General features: G+C 42.2%; 1 protein-coding gene across 1 annotated transcript in view; it reads left to right on the top strand.

Annotated features, from left to right (window-relative positions):
• Nucleotides 1-5,346: 5,346 nt before the first annotated feature.
• The window catches only part of PSMD1 (proteasome 26S subunit, non-ATPase 1), a 94,808-nt gene continuing 81,575 nt past the window's right edge, over nucleotides 5,347-18,579 (top strand). Inside the window, exons 1-6 of the mRNA XM_047083921.1 lie at nucleotides 5,347-5,501; nucleotides 9,841-9,884; nucleotides 10,516-10,589; nucleotides 10,768-10,937; nucleotides 12,881-13,086; nucleotides 15,616-15,759. Of these exons, the coding sequence (XP_046939877.1) occupies nucleotides 5,486-5,501; nucleotides 9,841-9,884; nucleotides 10,516-10,589; nucleotides 10,768-10,937; nucleotides 12,881-13,086; nucleotides 15,616-15,759 (654 nt within the window). The 5' untranslated portion in view covers nucleotides 5,347-5,485. The remainder of the gene's footprint in view (nucleotides 5,502-9,840; nucleotides 9,885-10,515; nucleotides 10,590-10,767; nucleotides 10,938-12,880; nucleotides 13,087-15,615; nucleotides 15,760-18,579) is intronic.

The raw sequence follows: 18,579 nt of genomic DNA, 5'->3' as shown, positions 1-18,579 counted from the left end.
CCAAGCACCCGCCCACCGGAGGCCCACGTCACCCGCTGCGTTTCACGCTTCTACTCCCGAGAACAAATGCCTTCCCTCTAAAAGCACGTGGCAGGCGTGCTGTACGTGAAGCAGTCAGCAGCCTCTCCGCCAGGCCCTGTGACATAAGATCTGAGGTTCATTGAACGCTGCTCTATGCCAAACCCTTGACTAGAGCACCCCCCACCCCGGACGAGTGGCCCCGCCAGGCAGGTGGACCCGCCCCCTGTACGCCTGGGATCGAGTGACCCCACCGCCACAGCGCCGCTAAGCGGCAAAATATCGGAGATTTGATCCTGCTGTTCCTGGCTCCGACGCCTGCCCTAATCAACTCATCATGCTTCTGCTCAAAAAGCAATCAAGCTCGATTCTTGGCAGGAATGAGCCCTCCTAAGACCCAGGATTCAAATGCCTGGAGGTGGGGCGCCGGGGTGGCAGGGAGCGGGGGATGTGGGTGGCCAGAGGGTCTCGCACGTAGCGGAGTTTTCTGCCTTCCGGGGAGCACTGTGGCCTCTAGAGGGCGCCGCGCCGATCAGGGAGTGGCTCCAGGCAGAGCGTGGTACTGAACCCTTTTTGAGGTGGGTTTCTTCCCTTCACCCTGACAGAGACCCCGGCCAGGCCGATACCCGGGTGAGCCCACAGATGACCTTGTCTGGGCTCTGAGAACTTTCGTGTCGCTCCTAAATTTGGAGGGAGATAGTTGTTTATGAACAGAGCACTGGCTAAGAATTATTTCTGTGATTTTGGTATGTCCTCAAACTTCTTTGAAGATAAATATATCTCATTTTCAAATCTTGGAGAGGGATGGGAGCCTGGGTGGCTCAGTTGGTTAAGCATCAGACTCTTGATTTCTGCTCTGGTCACGATCTCATGGTTCGTGGGTTTGAGCCCTGCGCCCAGTTATGCACTGGCAGCACAGAGCCTGCTTCGGATTCTCTCTCTCTCTCTCTCTCTCTCTCTCTCTCCCTCCCTCTCTCACTGCCCCTCCCCTACTCTCTCTCTCACTCTCTCTCTCAAAATAAATAAGTAAACTTAAAAAAAAAATCTTGCAGAGGGCAAGGGTTTGAGAGACATAGGTGTGAGTTCTAGCATTGTGCCAATAAATAACTGACCCTGCGTTCATCCATTCATTCAACAAACATTTATTGAGCACCTACTGTGTGCTGACACTGTGCTAGTTACTATAGGGGATACTGAGATGAATAAGATGTAGCTTGTTCCCTTGAGAAGGTCCTGGTCCAGTTGGAACGTGGGCAAGGAGACAGGATACTAACTGTGTGGGGTAAAGTCCGTAAGAGGGCACATAGTGGAGTGGTCAAGAAGGCCTACCCGGAGGAGGAGCTGCTTGTTAGCTGAGGGGGAGAGGGAGAGGAAGACAGAGGGAAGAGCAAGTACCAAGGTCAGAGACGAGGTGCGTGGCGGCATGGCCACTCTGGGACATAAAGATTGAGGGTAAGCAGGGTTGGGTGAAGGTCTTGGGGGAGAGAGTCCTTGTCTTCCTTGTTTTTGATTGTGCTCTGGGCTGGCTGGGAAGAATGGACTGGGGAATCATGAGATGGTAAGCAGGAAGTCAAAGCTGTTGGAAGCTGTTGCAGCCAGGAAAGAAAAGGGGCAGCCAAGACCGTTGGGAAATGGAGCTGCACTAATGTGAGAGACATTAGACTGACCGGATCGGGTACAGACCAGGTGAGGGGCAGTGAACAGTCAAGTGCACGCCCCAGGGCCCCGCTACGGTAGCTGTTGGGTGCCCTTCGCCACACTGAGATCAAGGCAGGAGACAAGAATGGAGCTTTGAGGTTGTTGAGTTAAGGATTATCTAGCAGAGATGTATGGTGCGTGTGTGGGCCTGGTGCTCGAGAGAGAGGACAGGCATGCAGGGATCTATTTTAGTGTATAGCAATGGGAGGCATTGATCTCTCACAGGGAGAATGCGGAATGAGACAGAAAGAAACTCAGAAGAACAAAGCATAAGAATAGAGCTCGGGATGAGGGCTGAGGGTTTCAAGGAGTGGAGGCAGTGGTCAGAGTTGAGTTTTGAAAAGATCGCCCTGAGTAAAGAATGCACAATTGAATGGAGAGGAAGAAACCAAAGGCCTGGAACAGGTGGAAAAGCAGAATCCCCAGGAAGAGAGGGAGCCCCTCACAGGGTTCCCACAGGGGCTCAGATGAGGTTGTGGCAGCTGCAAACACAGTATCCAAGCCAGAGACATGATTGTCCTCCCACAGGGGATTTCTTCTCTTTGAAGAGCAGGGGTGGCGACTGGCCTCCTCGTTTGTTTTGGTTTTGGTTTTTGTTTTTGGGTTTTTTTTTTTTTTTTAATGACAGATGGGTGGGGCCGGAGGGAGAGGGAGAATCTTAAGCAGGCCTCATACCTCAGTGCAGAGCCCCACGTGGGGCCGGATCTCACCACTGTGAGATCATGACCTGAGCCCAAATTAAGAGTTGGGCACTCAACTTGACTGAGCCACCCAGGCACCCCTCCTCTTGTTTTAAAACATTTTGAATTAGTTGCCAACATTTATTTTTTTATTGAGATATAACGTAACATTGTGGTTAGTTTTAGGTGTACAACATAATGACTGGGTATGTGTATATATTGGAAAATGATTACCACAATAAGTTTAGTTACCATCCAGCAGGGTGTCAGTATAAATTTTTTCTTGTGTTTAGAACTCTAAAAACTTTCATACATACAATACAATATCTTTAACTATAGTCACCATACTGTAACATCCCCAGGACATCTTTTTAGACTGAAGTATAGTTGACACACAATTGTACATTAGTTTCAGGTTAATAGACCTATTTATCTTATAACTGGAAGTTTGTACCTTTTGACTACTATCTTCACCCATGTCACCCAAGTTACCACCATTTTTTTAAACTAAAAAACAATTTTTTAAGAATTTATTTTGAAAGGGAGAGAGAGAGCATGCACATAAACGGGGGAGGGGCAGAGAGAGAGAGAGAGAGAGAGAGAGAGAGGAGAGAGAATCCCAAGCAGGCTCCATGCTGTCAGCACAGGGTCCAACATGGGGCTCAATCCCACAAACAGTGGGATCATGACCTGGGCTGAAACCGAGATTCGGACACTTAACTGACTGAGCCACTCAAGTGCCCCCAAGTTATCACCATTTAAAAGTCATATTTCATATGAAATTCTGATTTCTGTCTTTTCTTGCAAAAGTCATAAGCTTTCAGGGGCGCCTGGGTGACTCAGTTGGTTGGGTGACTGACTTCGGCTCAGGTCATGATCTCACAGTTCATGAGCTCGAGCCCCATGTCGGGCTCTGTGCTGACAGCTCAGAGCCTGGAGCCTACTTCAGATTCTATGTCTTCCCTTCTCTCCACCTCTCCCCTGCTCACGCTCTGTGTCTCTCTGTCTCTCAATAATAAATAAACGTTTAAAAAATTAAAAAAGTCATAAGCTTTCACAACAGCAGCCCTACATTTTGCACAGCAACGCTGGGCTACTCAGCCCCCACTCTCTTTCAATGGGACACTCATTCTTCGTGTTGGTGCAGTTATCACCACGCCCTCCTGCCTCCCTGACACTGTTAGTTGCCATTCACCATCATGCTGATCTAATATTATACTCAGACTGCTTCACTCCTTTACATCACCTGTTACATTTGTGATTCCTCTAGAAGTTCCGGGCATACAAGCGTCGTTATATGAGGGATTGGCCAAAATGCATCCGTAAAATGATACTCCCAGACATCTGTTTATTTTTTGTGCACACTTCCCAGGGCAGTGCCTTTCATCCTGAGCTATAGGGTCTTCAAAAGTGTTTCATAGTTATATTTGATATATTTTAACAAGCTTAGCTTAAGAATACTAATTTAAGGGGCGCCTGGGTGGCGCAGTCGGTTAAGCATCCGACTTCAGCCAGGTCACGATCTCGCGGTCCGTGAGTTCGAGCCCCGCGTCAGGCTCTGGGCTGATGGCTCAGAGCCTGGAGCCTGTTTCCGATTCTGTGTCTCCCTCTCTCTCTGCCCCTCCCCCGTTCATGCTCTGTCTCTCTCTGTCCCCAAAATAAATAAACGTTGAAAAAAAAAATTTAAAAAAAAAAAAAAAGAATACTAATTTAAAAAATTCACACATACACTCCAACATGTTATCAAGCAAATTTTAATTGCACCGCAAAATATTTTTGTGCCAGTAGGTTACATTGCTTTCACAAGGCCTCAGAAATAATCCTGATTTTTCTCTTTCAGAAATAATCTTTTCTAACTGCTATCCAATCGATGAGTAACTTGATGATGTAAGGCAAGTGGCTTAAAAATGCCACCATCTGTCTCTAACCTTTGTCAAGGCTTTCTCAGTACTGGCTATTGAAGCAAATTGGCCATTGAAGCTGGTGTATGACTGCAAACAGGGACCCCAACTGCCATTTCAAATTAGGTATATGAAACACCAAGAACCTGTTGTTATTGGAGGAAAGAAGAATTAGGCAAGTGGAAACAAGAATGGAAAGCTTTTTTTTTTTCCCTTTGGGACATTTTCACTGTATATGTTTCTACACTTCTATAAAACAATGTACTGTGTTAATGACTCTAAATGTAAAACAAAATTCTCATGGTTTAATTTTATTCGAAAGCAGTGAATACTTAGGGATTCATTATGACAATCAAGCATTTCTGTGAGGATTTCTTTAGAAGACGGGTTCTGCTTTTTAAAAACTTTTGAGACTCGGGGCGCCTCGGTGGCTCAGTCGGTTAAGCATGCGACCCCTGCTCACGGTTGGTGAGTTTGAGCCCCACGACAGGCTCTGACAGCTCAGAGCCTGGAGCCGGCTTCGGATTCTGTGTCTCCTTCTCTCTCTGCCCCCACCCCACTTGCACTTTGTGTCTCTCTCTCCCTCTCTCAAAAATAAATAAACATTAAAAAGTGTTTTTTAACAAAGAAATAAAAACTTTTGAAACTCATTTCTCTAAGAAAACGCTCTTTGCCCTGATGCCAAAGGTTTGGCTGAGGTGGATGCTGCAGAGAGACCGCCCAGGCGGCAGGTGGCGCTGCGAGCTCCGCGAGCACCTGCCCGCAACACCCTTTCTCTGAGCAATGGCGGGTGATGATGGGGTCCTCTTTCTGGGGGTGGCCATTCTGAAGCCTGATCGCAGGTGCGCAGTGGTGTCCGCGCCCCAGCGGGAGCGCCGAACCTCGAGGAGGGTTGAAGAAAAACATGGAGCTCTCCTGCACCCTTCAGCGAGGGCCAGGGCGGCGGTCGGGGCGCGGAGAACCGCAGGCCGGGGGAGAATTCGCGCCGAGCAGCAGGCGGGGAGGCGGGCAGCCCCGGAGCGGGCGGGGTCCTGGAAGAGAAGCGAGCCGGCGGCCTGAGGAGGCTACTGACTGAGCAGCGCACCGGGAGAGCGAGCAGGCGCGGCGGAGTGGACGGGCCCGGAGCTGACAGATACACGGCGCGGCCGGGACGGCGAGCGAGCGGGCAGGCCTGTGCGGGACGCAGCCATGATCACCTCAGCTGGTGAGTGCGACCGCAGCCGGCGCCGAAAGGGAGGAGCCGCCACGCCGGCTTTTAGCTGAGTCAGGGCCGGTGACTGGGCACCTCCCGGCGGAGCGCCGGCCCGCGCGGCCCCTCGCTGCCCACGGCCCAGCCCCCGGGCCGGGGGCTGGCAGTCCGGTCCGGCCTCTCTGAGGGCCCCGCGTACCCCCCGGGCTCGGGGGAATCGCGCCGGCTCGACCGCCTGGGCATCCCTCCCCAGTCACACCCCCGTGCCCGGTCCCGAGGAGCTACCTGGGCCCTTCTCTGGCCCCGGGGCGGCGGAGGTTCTAAGTTCTGCGCCTCCCGAAGTCGGCCCTGTGGGGCCGTCTCATCCATCCCAGGGCTTCCTCGCAGGTGCTTAGGATGGGCCGGTCCCCCTGTGCGGTCGGCCGATAAGGCGGCCTCCCTGTAAGTGCTCTGGCCCCATCCTCCTGATAATTATATTGAGGCGGGTGGTTTCTGGGCCTATTCCAAGAGGATTCAGTTAAAACGCCCAGACAACTTTTGTGTGCGGTGAAGACAACACCCGGAGACAGCATTACGCTGCGAATCATTGTGTGGTTTGGAGGCGAGGTGCTCAGTAAACATTCTGCATTGAGCAAAGAATTCGCGGGTGTGCGGAGCAGGCTTCACACGCTTAACGTTGTAGATGTAGATTCGGGTAATGACATTTGAAATGGGATAAGCTGTACAGGTCTGGCGGCGATTTTTAAGCCCCCTGCTACAAATTGATTTGCGTGTAGCTGCCCACAGCCTTGATGTCTCGTTTTCTTTTCTTTTCTTTTCTTTTCTTTTCTTTTCTTTTCTTTTCTTTTCTTTTCTTTTTTTCTCTTTCTTTTTCTTTCTTTCTTCCTTTCTTCCTTTTTTGCTTGCCTGCTTACACACCCTTTTCTCCTCCTGTTTTATTTATGCTTGTCCCTCAAGCATTTTGTTGTGAGCTAGGCTGGTAATCAGAATAACTTGTAAGGAGCTCAAAACCATGCATTTGTGAGGATTGCTTAAAGAAATTGGTGGAGACCCCAGGGACGTAATAGCTACTCTCAAAGACTTCAAGAGCCGTCACCTGCACCTGGAATCAGACTTTTGCCCCCAAAGAATACAAATGAGATGAATTTGAGTTGAATAGGGAAGAGTTTTTCCAGTCCCGGCTCTCCAAAGGTACAATCAGCATGAAGTCTCTTGCCATTTGTAAACGTGGGCCTCGTTCTGCTTCACATCTGTCCACTACCACCGCTTCTTTGCCGGAGACCGCCTTTTCTTTTGCCTGGGTTACCGTAACAGCCTGAAGATTAGGTTTTTCCACTGTTACCTGCATACATTCCGTTCTCCTTGTTGTAGTCAGGGTATTTTTTTTCAAACTTTAAATTTTTTTTTTTAACGTTTATTTATTTTTGGGACAGAGAGAGACAGAGCATGAACGGGGGAGGGGCAGAGAGAGAGGGAGACACAGAACCGGAAGCAGGCTCCAGGCTCTGAGCTGTCAGCACAGAGCCCGACGCGGGGCTCGAACTCACGGACCGCGAGATCGTGACCTGGCTGAAGTCGGACGCTTAACCGACTGAGCCACCCAGGCGCCCCTTTTTTTTCAAACTTTAATCACACAATATCATCTTTCTGGCTTTGAATCTCCAGTGATTTCCACTGTGTTTAGAACCAGATCCAGTCTTGTAACCCGAGACTTACCTGGCTGGATACCTGCCTTGTCCTACACCACTCACTGCATCCGAATCTTACCGGCCTTTCTGTTCCTTGAATATGTCAGTTTCTCTCCTACCTGAGGACCCTTCCCTCTTTTTAGACTCTTTTTCCTCGAGTTTTCCCTTAACTTCTCCGTCTTTAGTCTTGGTTCGAATGTTAGTCTTTCCTGATCATTCTGTTAAAACGTGCTGCCTGCCTCTCTTCCCCTTGGCTGTCCCCTCCCTTCATCGCAGTCCTGTGATTACTTTGTTTACTTGCCTGATAGCTTTCTCTCTGATACAATTTTGGGCGACAGACTTGTCGTTTTCATAATTCTTCGAGCACCGTCAGGCAGATGGCAGAAGTTCACAAGTATGTCTTGAATGAAGAAATCATTAGTCAGCTAATCAAATCAATAAATCGATCCCTAAAGTGTTTTGGAGGCTGAAAAAGCGCTTGGTGGGAATATAATGGGAAGAATTTAAGCCTTTTGGTGGTAAGAATAAAGGCCTTTGAGGTCCTACTCTGAGACTGTGGTGATGTGCTATATTTGTGGTGAGTGTGTATTTGTTACTATCATTTGTTATGTTTACTGAATTAGCTTCTGCTCCAAACCTTTTGTCACCTTATTTCCTGTCCTTTGGCTCACAGTGGCTTAGGATCTGTCCCAGGTGCTAAACAGGCTAGCTTCATGGTTCTGGTGTGGATTCATCCGTTCATTTGTTTATTTCTCTACTCACTTGCTGGGCACTAAGAACACAGTGACGAATAAGAGGTGAATGTGGATTGTTACATTTTTCAAACCATTTGGCAGAGAAAGGGAGTGGAGAGATAGAAACATAGGTGGTTACAGGAGAGAGATGGAAAATTGTTGTTGTTTTTTTTAACATAATATAGGCACAGAAAGAGAAATCATGCTACAAAGCTTTAAAACAGTAGCCTCCCACTCTTCTTTCCTCTTCTTAATCGCTGGAGACAGCCACTTTCAACTTTTAAGCTGTTTCCACTGGAACATACGTCACTATTTATAAATCACATCCAAAGTTTTCTATAAACGGATTGGATAAGTTACATAGGATCTGCTTACTTTTTATTAGGGCAGGAGAGATTTTTCTAGCATGCTAAACTTTTCACATGCCTTGTGTATCTCCCCTCCCCTGTCCAAAGGAGCGTTCTATTTTGTTTTTAAGATGAGAAAGATTTGTGTATGGAGTGTAGAGTATCTGATTTAGTTGTGTTCCATGAACAAAGGCTGTATTTCTAAGCCAGGATAACCATGTAACAAGCTAGTCATAAGTGAAACCAAATAGGAGAGTGTAAAAAATTCATTATCTCTTTTGGTAAAAGCAGTTCAGACACATCATTGATGATGGGCAATGGGTAGCATTTGTAGTACGTTGATGAAGTGTTCGGTTGTTCATGATCTGTTCCACATTTAAAGCATTCTTGTCTATCAGCTATCCACGTCACTAGTTCAAAATCCCACCCATTACATTTTTTAATTTGTTTTCTCTCCACTCTGTCAGTTTAGCCTCTCTGTTCTGGACTTGTCCTACCAAACTAGAGTACCAAGAAGTTCTTTCTATTTGCTTTTTGCTTTTAGAATAGCATTATGACCTAGCCAGCACCATGGTGTGATTTTGTTGGCTATATTTTGTATCCTTTCCTGTATGGCTCTCTAAAGACTGCTGGAGTTATTTGGCAGACTGACACCAATTAAAAATGGCGACATCTCCTAAGTAAAGTTGTCTTGATCAACTTTAATCAACTCACAGTTTGAACTCAGTGTTCCAGAATGATTTTAAGACCTACATGGAAAACCTGTATCTGAGAGACAGTTTCTTTGTGGTCTAAGGACACTAATTTCCCATATATTTTTTCTAATAATCCCTTTGACTGTATTTCAAGGTGTATTCTTTTGGAGAGGTTAGTTGTTTCCTTTACTCTCCAGTGTTCATGTTAACACTTCAGGGTCACGGGAGGAACACTGTGCTTGGGTACTTAGAATTCAGAACAAGTCAAATTGCTCATCATTTCACATAACTTCTAGGTTACTTGTGATAACAAGGAGGTGCCTTGAAATAATTGATGTATTTTACCCTGTTGAGTTGATTACGCTCTTTTTTTTTTTTTTTTTTGGTAAATAATTTTATAACTGTTGGTTTATTTTGTGTGAATAAATTTGTTCTCAAACAAATTGTCTGGGAAGGTTTCCCCTTGATCAGTAACTAGGCCAGTGATTATCAAACTGTATTATCAGTATCCCAAGGAAAACTTGTTGCCCTGTAACTGGACCCCACCGCCACATTTTCTGATTTAGTAGATCTGGAATGAGGCCAAGAATTGCATTTTTAACAAGTTCCCAGGTAATGCTAATGCTGTGGATGCAAGGACTACACTTAGAAAACTATTGAATTTGGCAAATAATGTGATATATGTGGTGTCATGGTATCATAAGGATTTGATAACATAATTCTTAAACTTCAAAATATACGCATTTATAGATATAAAGAAAAATAATTATTGTAGTGAAGTCACTCCTCAAAAAATACTTATTTTTTCCAACTGTGATATATTTTTGAATAAGCAGTAGCTTCTTTCTTCGCATATACTTCATTATCACGATAAACCTTTTGTTTTATAGCTGGAATTATTTCTCTTCTGGATGAGGAAGAACCACAGCTTAAGGTATGAGTTGAAGAAAAATTAACTGGGGTTGATAGGAGTGCTGTGAAACTCTTTGGCTATAGTGATATTTGTGTATTTTCCATCATTTAAAATAGCCATCTTACCCAGTCTATACCCATTCAAATCTAGCCCCAAAGGACAGTATTTTGGCAATAGCAGTTGTTCATTTAACAAAGCTAAGGTAAATAATTCTCAATATGCCACCAGAACACTCCCTTCACCCTTGTTTCTTTATCAAAGGAAAGCACAAAAAATTGATTCTCGTGTGTCACGTATTTTTAAATTATTTTTATTTGATTGAAATTTGGAATGTATGTTAAGAGGCTCTACACACCTGAATTCATTTATGTCCAGACTTATAGTCAACTTTGTATATACAGAGAAGAAAAATGTTCCTTATGGTAAGGAATGACCTATGGCTAGTCTGATGTTTTATGATTAAAAACCAAGGAAATGTGTAGACCTAAGAGACAACATAAGTCAGTTAATTTTTATGTTTGTCATAGTAAAAATTTTAGTAAATGTGACTGAGAATTTGGCCACTGATTTATTGGAAACATTTTTTTTTTTTTTTAAGAAAATGTAATTGTAAGTCTCTCTCAAAATTGAATTTTGGTTTTATCTTCTACAGGAATTTGCACTACACAAATTGAATGCAGTTGTCAATGATTTCTGGGCAGAAATTTCTGAGTCTGTAGATAAAATGTAAGAAATTATTTTATTTCTATAAACTGGATTCAAGTAGATCAACTAATCTCTGTGGATGTGGATCATATGGCTTATTGATTCCTTTAGAAATTTGCTGCTACTAAACATATTTAGATTTGGGATTTTTGAGAAGAACCACAGTTTAAGATTGCCCATACTTCCAAATTTCTTTCAGAGAAGTTTTGTATGAAGATGAAGGTTTCCGGAGTCGGCAGTTTGCAGCCTTAGTGGCATCTAAAGTATTTTATCACCTTGGGGCTTTTGAGGAATCTCTGAATTATGCACTTGGAGCCGGTGACCTCTTCAATGTCAATGATAACTCTGAATACGTGGAGACTATTATAGGTAATTATTCTCCATCTGGTAAGGCTTTATCTTGTTGGCTTCTCTCTTGCCGTAGTGCACATAACATTTTTTTTTTTTCCGATTACTTCTTGCTCTTGCCAAATTTAATTCTTAATCTTTTTTTTTTTTCTTTAAGTTTATTTATTTAGTTTTTGAGAGAGAAGGAGAGCAAGGGCAGGGGAGTGGCAGAGAGACAGAGGGGAAGAGAGAATCCCAAGCAGGCTCTGTGCAGGGCTTGATCTCACAGACTGTCAGATTGTGACCTGAGCCACAACCAGGAGTTGGATGCTTAACTGACTGAGCCACCTAGGCACCCTGCCAAATTTAATTTTAATTGGAAGTTTATAATCTTATAATTTTATGTAAGCTGAGTTTTTAGATCTGCCTTCCAGTTTTGTGCTTTATTATCTTTTGACATAATGAGCAGTAACATTAGTAACAGTAATAATGAAGATGCCTACCTCACAAAACATTTTAAGAATTAATCTGATAAATTATTCAGAAACTGCCTAATCAACACAAAGATAGTTATCTTACATTATGGTTATTGCTACTCCAGTGAGCATTCTGTAGCATGAAAAAGTTCAGTCAGATTATTATGAGTGACAAATTAAATGACAGCAATTTATAGAGTTGTTTCTAATACCAGAAACCATTATTGACTGCCTTCATTGTGCTAGGCACTGTGCCACTCATTCTGCATGGTGTGGTTTATTCCACAGCTCCCCTGTGAGGAAGGCGCTATAACTCAGGTTTCGAGATGATAAAGACACAGGGCTATTAAATAGGAGGGCCAGAATTTAAAACTGAGGCTTACTCACTTCAGAGTCCTTACTGTTTCTACTAGAAACCATCATTTTCTAATTTGTTTCTTTATTTTTGAAGTGGGGGGTAGGATACTGGCAAGGCTTTAGGCTCTCTATCTTATAAATTGAATTATAACTATGTAAGGTTTTGTTCAAAGATGTGTCACTTTAAAAAAGCGATTGGAAACTGATCTAATAGATGGAAAAAGGACTGCATACTCTCCAGGCAAGTGTAGGAATATCAAGTTTTCAGTCATAGTTATAGAGAGAGCCCAAGGGTGTGTTTTCTCAGGAGTGTGCGGTGTAGGTATTTTTTTGAATTGCTGATTTAGAAGAGATCTGCATTATTCACCTGAACCCTTAAAAGGAGAGATTTGGTATTCTTTCTCAGAAATTGGGAAGTGCTGCACAAGGTGGTCCAAAGGGATACTTTCAAATGTCTCTGATGTTGTAACTAGAATTCTACGTTCATGTTTTTAAGTTTTATTTATTTTGAGAGAAAGAGAGAGTAGAGGAGGGGCAGAGAGAGAGGGAGAGAGAATCCCAAGCAGGCTTCACCCTGCCAGTGCAGAACCCAACATGGGGCTCCAGTTCACAAACCGTGAGATCATGACCTGAGCCACAAGCAAGAGTCAGACGCTTAACCTACTGAGCCACCCAGGCGCCCCCACCATTATTTTAAAGAGATGATTTAGACATGGTTTCTACTGTTTTACTAACGTGAAGAAGTCTAATAATTTATTGCTCTGTGATAATTGTTACAGTAGGTCTTTTTTAATATCCTCAATGATAGCAAATATTTGATTTTGAAAGTGAAAGAGCACTTGTAGCCAGTTCTGTCTAATAAGCAGCACAGTGAAGTTGAAGAGTATAATTTTGGTTAAAATATAGTAACAAAGTAGAAATATAGTGAATGACATCAGCCTTACTGGAATTAGTGTGTAAGCCCTCCAGTATAACTTTTGAAGGGAACAATATTAATTTGAATATATAACTTCTAGAATTTAAAATTTTTGAAGTTTGCTTATTACTCTATAGTTATCCCATAAATTTTTATGATTATAAATGTAGGCATTTCTCTTTTCTAGTAGTTCAGTCCTGTTTATAAGGTGATTCGTTATTTTATTTTCTTCATAGCAAAATGCATTGATCACTACACCAAACAATGTGTGGAAAATGCAGATTTGCCAGAAGGAGAAAAAAAACCAATTGACCAGAGATTAGAAGGAATTGTAAATAAAATGTTCCAGCGATGTCTAGATGATCACAAGTATAAGCAAGCTATTGGCATTGCTCTGGAGACACGAAGACTGGACGTCTTTGAGAAGACTATACTGGAGTCGGTAGGTAGATGATGTGATTTTAGAGACTGTTATTAATGGGGAATCAGCAAAGCAAGTCGTTAAAACTAAAAAACCTCAAGGGTAGTGAAAAGAAAATCTAGTTTAGAAATAATAAGATGCTTTTTAACCAAATGTTTTATTTTCATGTATATATATATGAACTTTGGCTAGGTTTTGTGGTCATCAAATCCCTGCTTTTATCCTATCACATTCGTTCCTTTGAAGTCTTGCATAGGGAAGTTGTTTTTCATTATCCTACCCTTGTTAAGAAGACTGTACTGATAAGCTATTTTAATGCATTTATTATGGTTAAAACTACAGACTAGATTCTTGTTTGAGGGTGTTTTGCAGTAATTATAACATTTGTAGTGAGTTAGTGTAAGGAAGTGGTCAGGAAGGTATGAGACTGAGTTAAGTGGGCATTGATTTTTATGCCCACTTTGCCTGCCTAGCCACCTGTCTCCATAAGCTGGCTCTGTTCTCCAGCCAGTTTAACCTCACTTCAGTTCCTAGATGTACCCTGCCCCATTCTCCTTACCAGAAATACTGCCTCTGCCAAAAATGTTCCTTTCTTTACCTGTTTTATTCCTGTACAAGATACAGAGTTTAGCTCAACTGTCACTATTTTACAGATCCATCGATTCCCAGCACCCATACCTCCTCAACCCCTACTGCAGACTAGCTCCAATTCTTTTATTAACCTCTTGGAGCCTTGTGTTTTTTTTCATAGGGTTTACTATTAAAGTAATTAACTCATTGTGTTACTTGGTAGTTAACATCTGTCTTCGCCACTAGATTATAACTTCCATAAGGACAGGTACTTTGTGCCTTATTCACCACTGTGTCTCCAAAGCCAGAGGCAGTGTTTAGCAGCAGTGTGATAGGATTTGTTTAAACGAGTAAATGAATGAGCAACCTTGTGTGATAGAATTGGACCTTGTTTGAGACTGTTAAAAACTGAGAACAAACTGAGGGTTGATGGGGGTGGGAGGGAGGGGAGGGTGGGTGATGGGTATTGAGGAGGGCACCTTTTGGGATGAGCACTGGGTGTTGTATGGAAACCAATTTGACAATAAATTTCATATATTATAAATAAATAAATAAATAAATAAATAAATAAATAAATAAATAAAAAGTTTGCATCCATCAAAGTAAATCCAAAAAAAAAAAAAAAAAGGAATTGGACCTTGTTTTATACTGTTTCATTTTTGTGCAGTTGTAGCTTCTCCTTGTCTTCATGTGAATAGAATTTGTTTTCATTCACTCAACAAATATTTTTTGACTGACTCCTGTGTGTCAGACAACTATTCTAGGCTTTGGAGATGCAGTGGCAAATAAGACCAACAGAGTTTCTGACCAGATGGAACAAACCATTAGGGGAATAGGCAGTTGAGCAAGTAAAAATTTAAAGTCAAGGGGTGACATGTTCAAATCAAGAACAAAGCTCAGTAAGAAATGCATCTTATTTTGCATCTCCGTGCACGTATACATATGGATATAACTTAGGTTTTATGAAACAGTACCTGCTTTTACTACTTATGATATAGCTCTGATATTTTTATTTTTTTATTTTTTAAATGTTTATTTTTGAGAGAGAGCCGGGGAGGGGCAGAGAGAGAAGGAGATAGAGGATCTGAAATCGGCTCTGTGCCAACAGCAGAGAGCCTGACATGGAGCTCGAACTGACTATCCGTGAGATTACAACCAGAGCTGAAGTCAGACACTCAACCGACTGAGCCACCCAGGCGCCCCTTTTAAAGATTTTTATTTAAAATGGTTACTTTTTAATTTTTTAAACTTTTGTAAAGTTTATTTTGAGAGAGAGTGCATGCATACATGTGTGAGAGAGCTTGGGGGAGGGGGAGGGGGAGAGAGAATCCCAAGCAGGCTCCATGCTATCAGCATAGAGCCTGTTGCAGGCTTGATCCCATGAACCGTGAGATCATGACCTGAGCTGAAATCAAGAGTTGGATACTTAATTGGCAGAAACACCCAGGCACCCCTAAAAACAGTTATTTTGTTTCAGTTTTATTTATTTAATCTCTCTACCCAACATGGGGCTCAAACTCATGACTCTGAGATCGAGAGTTGCATGCTTTTCTTTTTTTTTTTTTACTGAATAATTTTTTTTTTAATGTTTATTTATTTTTGAGACAGAGAGAGAACATGAACAGGGAGGGTCAGAGAGAGGGAGACACAGAATCCGAAACAGGCTCCAGGCTCTGAGCAGTCAGCACAGAGCCCGATGCGGGGCTTGAACTCACAGACAGCGAGATCATGACCTGAGCCGAAGTCAGACGCTCAACCGAATGAGCCACCCAGGCGCCCCTGAGAGTTGCATGCTTTTCTACCTGAGCCATCCAGGCATCCGCTTAAAATGGTTGTTTTTAAGTTTTGCTGTTTAAGTAGCAAATAAATCTTTGGTTGCTTAAAATAACTAAAGAATGGAGATTAAAATAGTTTGATTTCTAAATAAACATAATACTTCAGTAACCAGATAATGATATATCTTTAAATTATCTCTTTCAGAATGATGTCCCAGGAATGCTAGCCTATAGCCTCAAGCTCTGCATGTCTTTAATGCAGAATAAACAGTTTCGGAATAAGGTACTAAGGGTTCTAGTGAAAATCTACATGAATTTGGAGAAACCCGATTTCATCAATGTTTGTCAGGTACTTACATTACGTTGTATTACTTTATGTTACCTTACCTTATGTCACACTACTTTATGCTGCATTGGTGGACTAGACCTTACCACATTACATTACTTTATGTTACTGTAATGGTTTCATACATGTATCTGAGTTGATTTTCACAACAGCTCTGTGAAGATAAGGTATATGCTTATATTCCTTTTTACTGATAAGAAACTGAATGTTAAAAAACTAAAAAACTTTTGTTACAACGCATCCTATGTATTCTTTTTTTGTTTTTAATGTTTATTTATTTTGAGAAACAGAGCATGTGCGTGCATGGGCAGGGGAGGGACAGAGAAAGGAGGAAAGAGAATCCCAAGCAGGCTCTGTGCAGATAGTGCAGAATTGTGAGATCATGACCTGAGCCGAAGTCGAGTTGGATGTTTAACCGACTGAGCCACCCAGGCACCCCTGTATTCTTTTTCATTTTGAAAGTATTCCAAACATTTATGGAAAATTTGAAAACTAGGTTAAAAAAAATAAAAGATAGAAGAAAAGATAAAAACAGTACCTTTGTTGTGTCATTCTAAAAAGAATTTCAGGTAAATGATGTCTGGTTTTATTACCCAAACACAACCAACACATTTGGGTATATTTTATCTCTTTTTATGTTTGAAAATTTTTAAAGGATTTTATTTTCAAGTAATCTCTGCATCCAGTGTGCGCTCAAACTCATAATCCCGAGATCAAAAACTGCACACTTCCCTGACTGAGCCAGCCAGGCTCCCCTCTTCATGTATGAATTTGCTTGCACATTTTTAAAAAATTCAGATGGCCCAGAAAATGAAAAGTGTATCTTTCCCTTTCCCTGGGCCTTTTTTCAAAGATAATGCATAGATGTTTTTCTTGCACTCATTAGCACATTTCTTTTAAATGGCTGTATTTTATTGACTGGAAGCGCATGAGTTTGCTTTTTAACAATTGTCATACTGTATCAATTTTTGTATTCTGCTTAGAGCATAGCATTTCATCACAGATTTTGTTAGTCACTATAATGTGTTCTCATATAATTTCATCATCTATATGTTTTTAAAATTTAGAGTAATGTATCCTTTTTTAAATGCTTTTTGAAGCAAGTTTGAAACACAGAAAAGGCTGGAAGAAAAATCATATATATCACCCAATGGCAACATTTAAGTGTATTTCCTTTCAGTTTTCCCTGTATAGCTTTTTGGAGTTTTGTTTGCTTCTAAGTAGTTTTTAATAGGTTTTGTTTGTGTTTGTTTTTTAAATAATTGTGTTTTAAAACGTACATGAGAAACAATAGTCTTCTGCTCACCTGTGTATTTCAGTTTTATTCCTCAGAGGCAATTTTATTTCTTTGTAGTTGTTTTATTTTTTGTCCTTTCAAGGTTTTTTAAAACTTTATTTCACATTTCAAAAATACATTTTTTTTGAACAGGTAATAATACATTCATGGATTCAAAATTTAAAAAGAACCAAAGGGTGGGGTGCCTGAGTGGCTCAGATGGTTAAGCGTCCGACTTCAGCTCAGGTCATGATCTCATGGTTCATGAGTTTGAGCCCCACGTCGGGCTCTGCGCTGACAGCTCAGCCTGGAGCCCGCTTCGGATTCTGTGTCTCCCTCTGTCTGCCCCTCCGCTGCTTGCACTCTGTCTCTCGCATTGGCTCAAAAATAAATAAGCGTTAAAAAAAAAGAACCAAAGGGTATACAGGGAGAAGTCTTCCCACTCCTTTCCTTTGGCTCCTAAGTTCCTTTCTCTGGAGGCAAACAGTTATCAGTTATATAAATCCTTCAGTTTTAACATTTTTCCATATTTAAGTCTTCACAAACTCTTGTTCCAACTTTCTTGAATGTGCAGTAGGCATTTAGTGGATGTACTTTGCCTTACTTAACCATTTCTCTATTTTATTTATCTTATTTCCATTATTTCCTATTCTTTTTAAATTTTTTTTAAATGTTTATTTTTGAAAGAGAGAGGAAGAGGGACAGAGCGCAAGCTTGGGAGGAACAAATAGAGAGGAAGACATAGAATCCAAAGCAGGCTCCAGGCTCCCAGCTGTCATCACAGAGCCCGACACTGGGCCTGAACTCAAGAACCATGAGATCATGAGCTGAGCCAAAGTCAGATGCTTAACTGACTGAGCCACCCAGGAGCCCCATTATTTCCTATTCTTTTTTTAAGTAGGCTCCACGCACAGTGCTGAGCCCAACACGGGGCTCGAACTCAGGACCCTGAGATCAAGACCTGGGCTGAGCTCTAGAGTTGGATGCTTAACTGACTGAGCCACCCAGGTGCTCCTCCATTATTTTCATTCTTAATTTGTAATAACTTTGGTTAATGTGTCCATTTTGAAATTAGTTATTTGCTACTTTAAGGGAACAAGAAAATTTTAATTGAATTCTTTAAAAAAATCCTAAATTTATTAGATAATTTTGTTAAAACATGACAGATTGTAAGAGTGATAAGAGAAATACTTCAAAATGGTCATTTCAGTGCCCCCTGTTCTGGCCCAGCACTATACATGTGTTAAATGAATCAATGACTCCTACAATTTATGGTTAAGCAGAAAATTCAAATTAAGGAGCACTTGACAGGGGCGCCTGGGTGGCGCAGTCGGTTAAGCGTCCGACTTCAGCCAGGTCATGATCTCGCGGTCCGTGAGTTCGAGCCCTGCGTCGGGCTCTGTGCTGACTGCTCAGAGCCTGGAGCCTGTTTCCGATTCTGTGTCTCCCTCTCTCTCTGCCCCTCCCCCGTTCATGCTCTGTCTCTCTCTGTCCCAAAAATAAATAAACGTTGAAAAAAAAAAAATTAAAAAAAAAAAAAAACACTT

This window comes from Lynx rufus, unplaced genomic scaffold (assembly GCF_022079265.1).
Source record: "Lynx rufus isolate CCGP_SWC_20201006 ecotype Redwood Valley unplaced genomic scaffold, mLynRuf1.p SCAF_2, whole genome shotgun sequence".
Lineage (NCBI taxonomy): Eukaryota > Metazoa > Chordata > Mammalia > Carnivora > Felidae > Lynx > Lynx rufus.
This window is presented reverse-complemented; position numbering and strand designations above follow the sequence as displayed.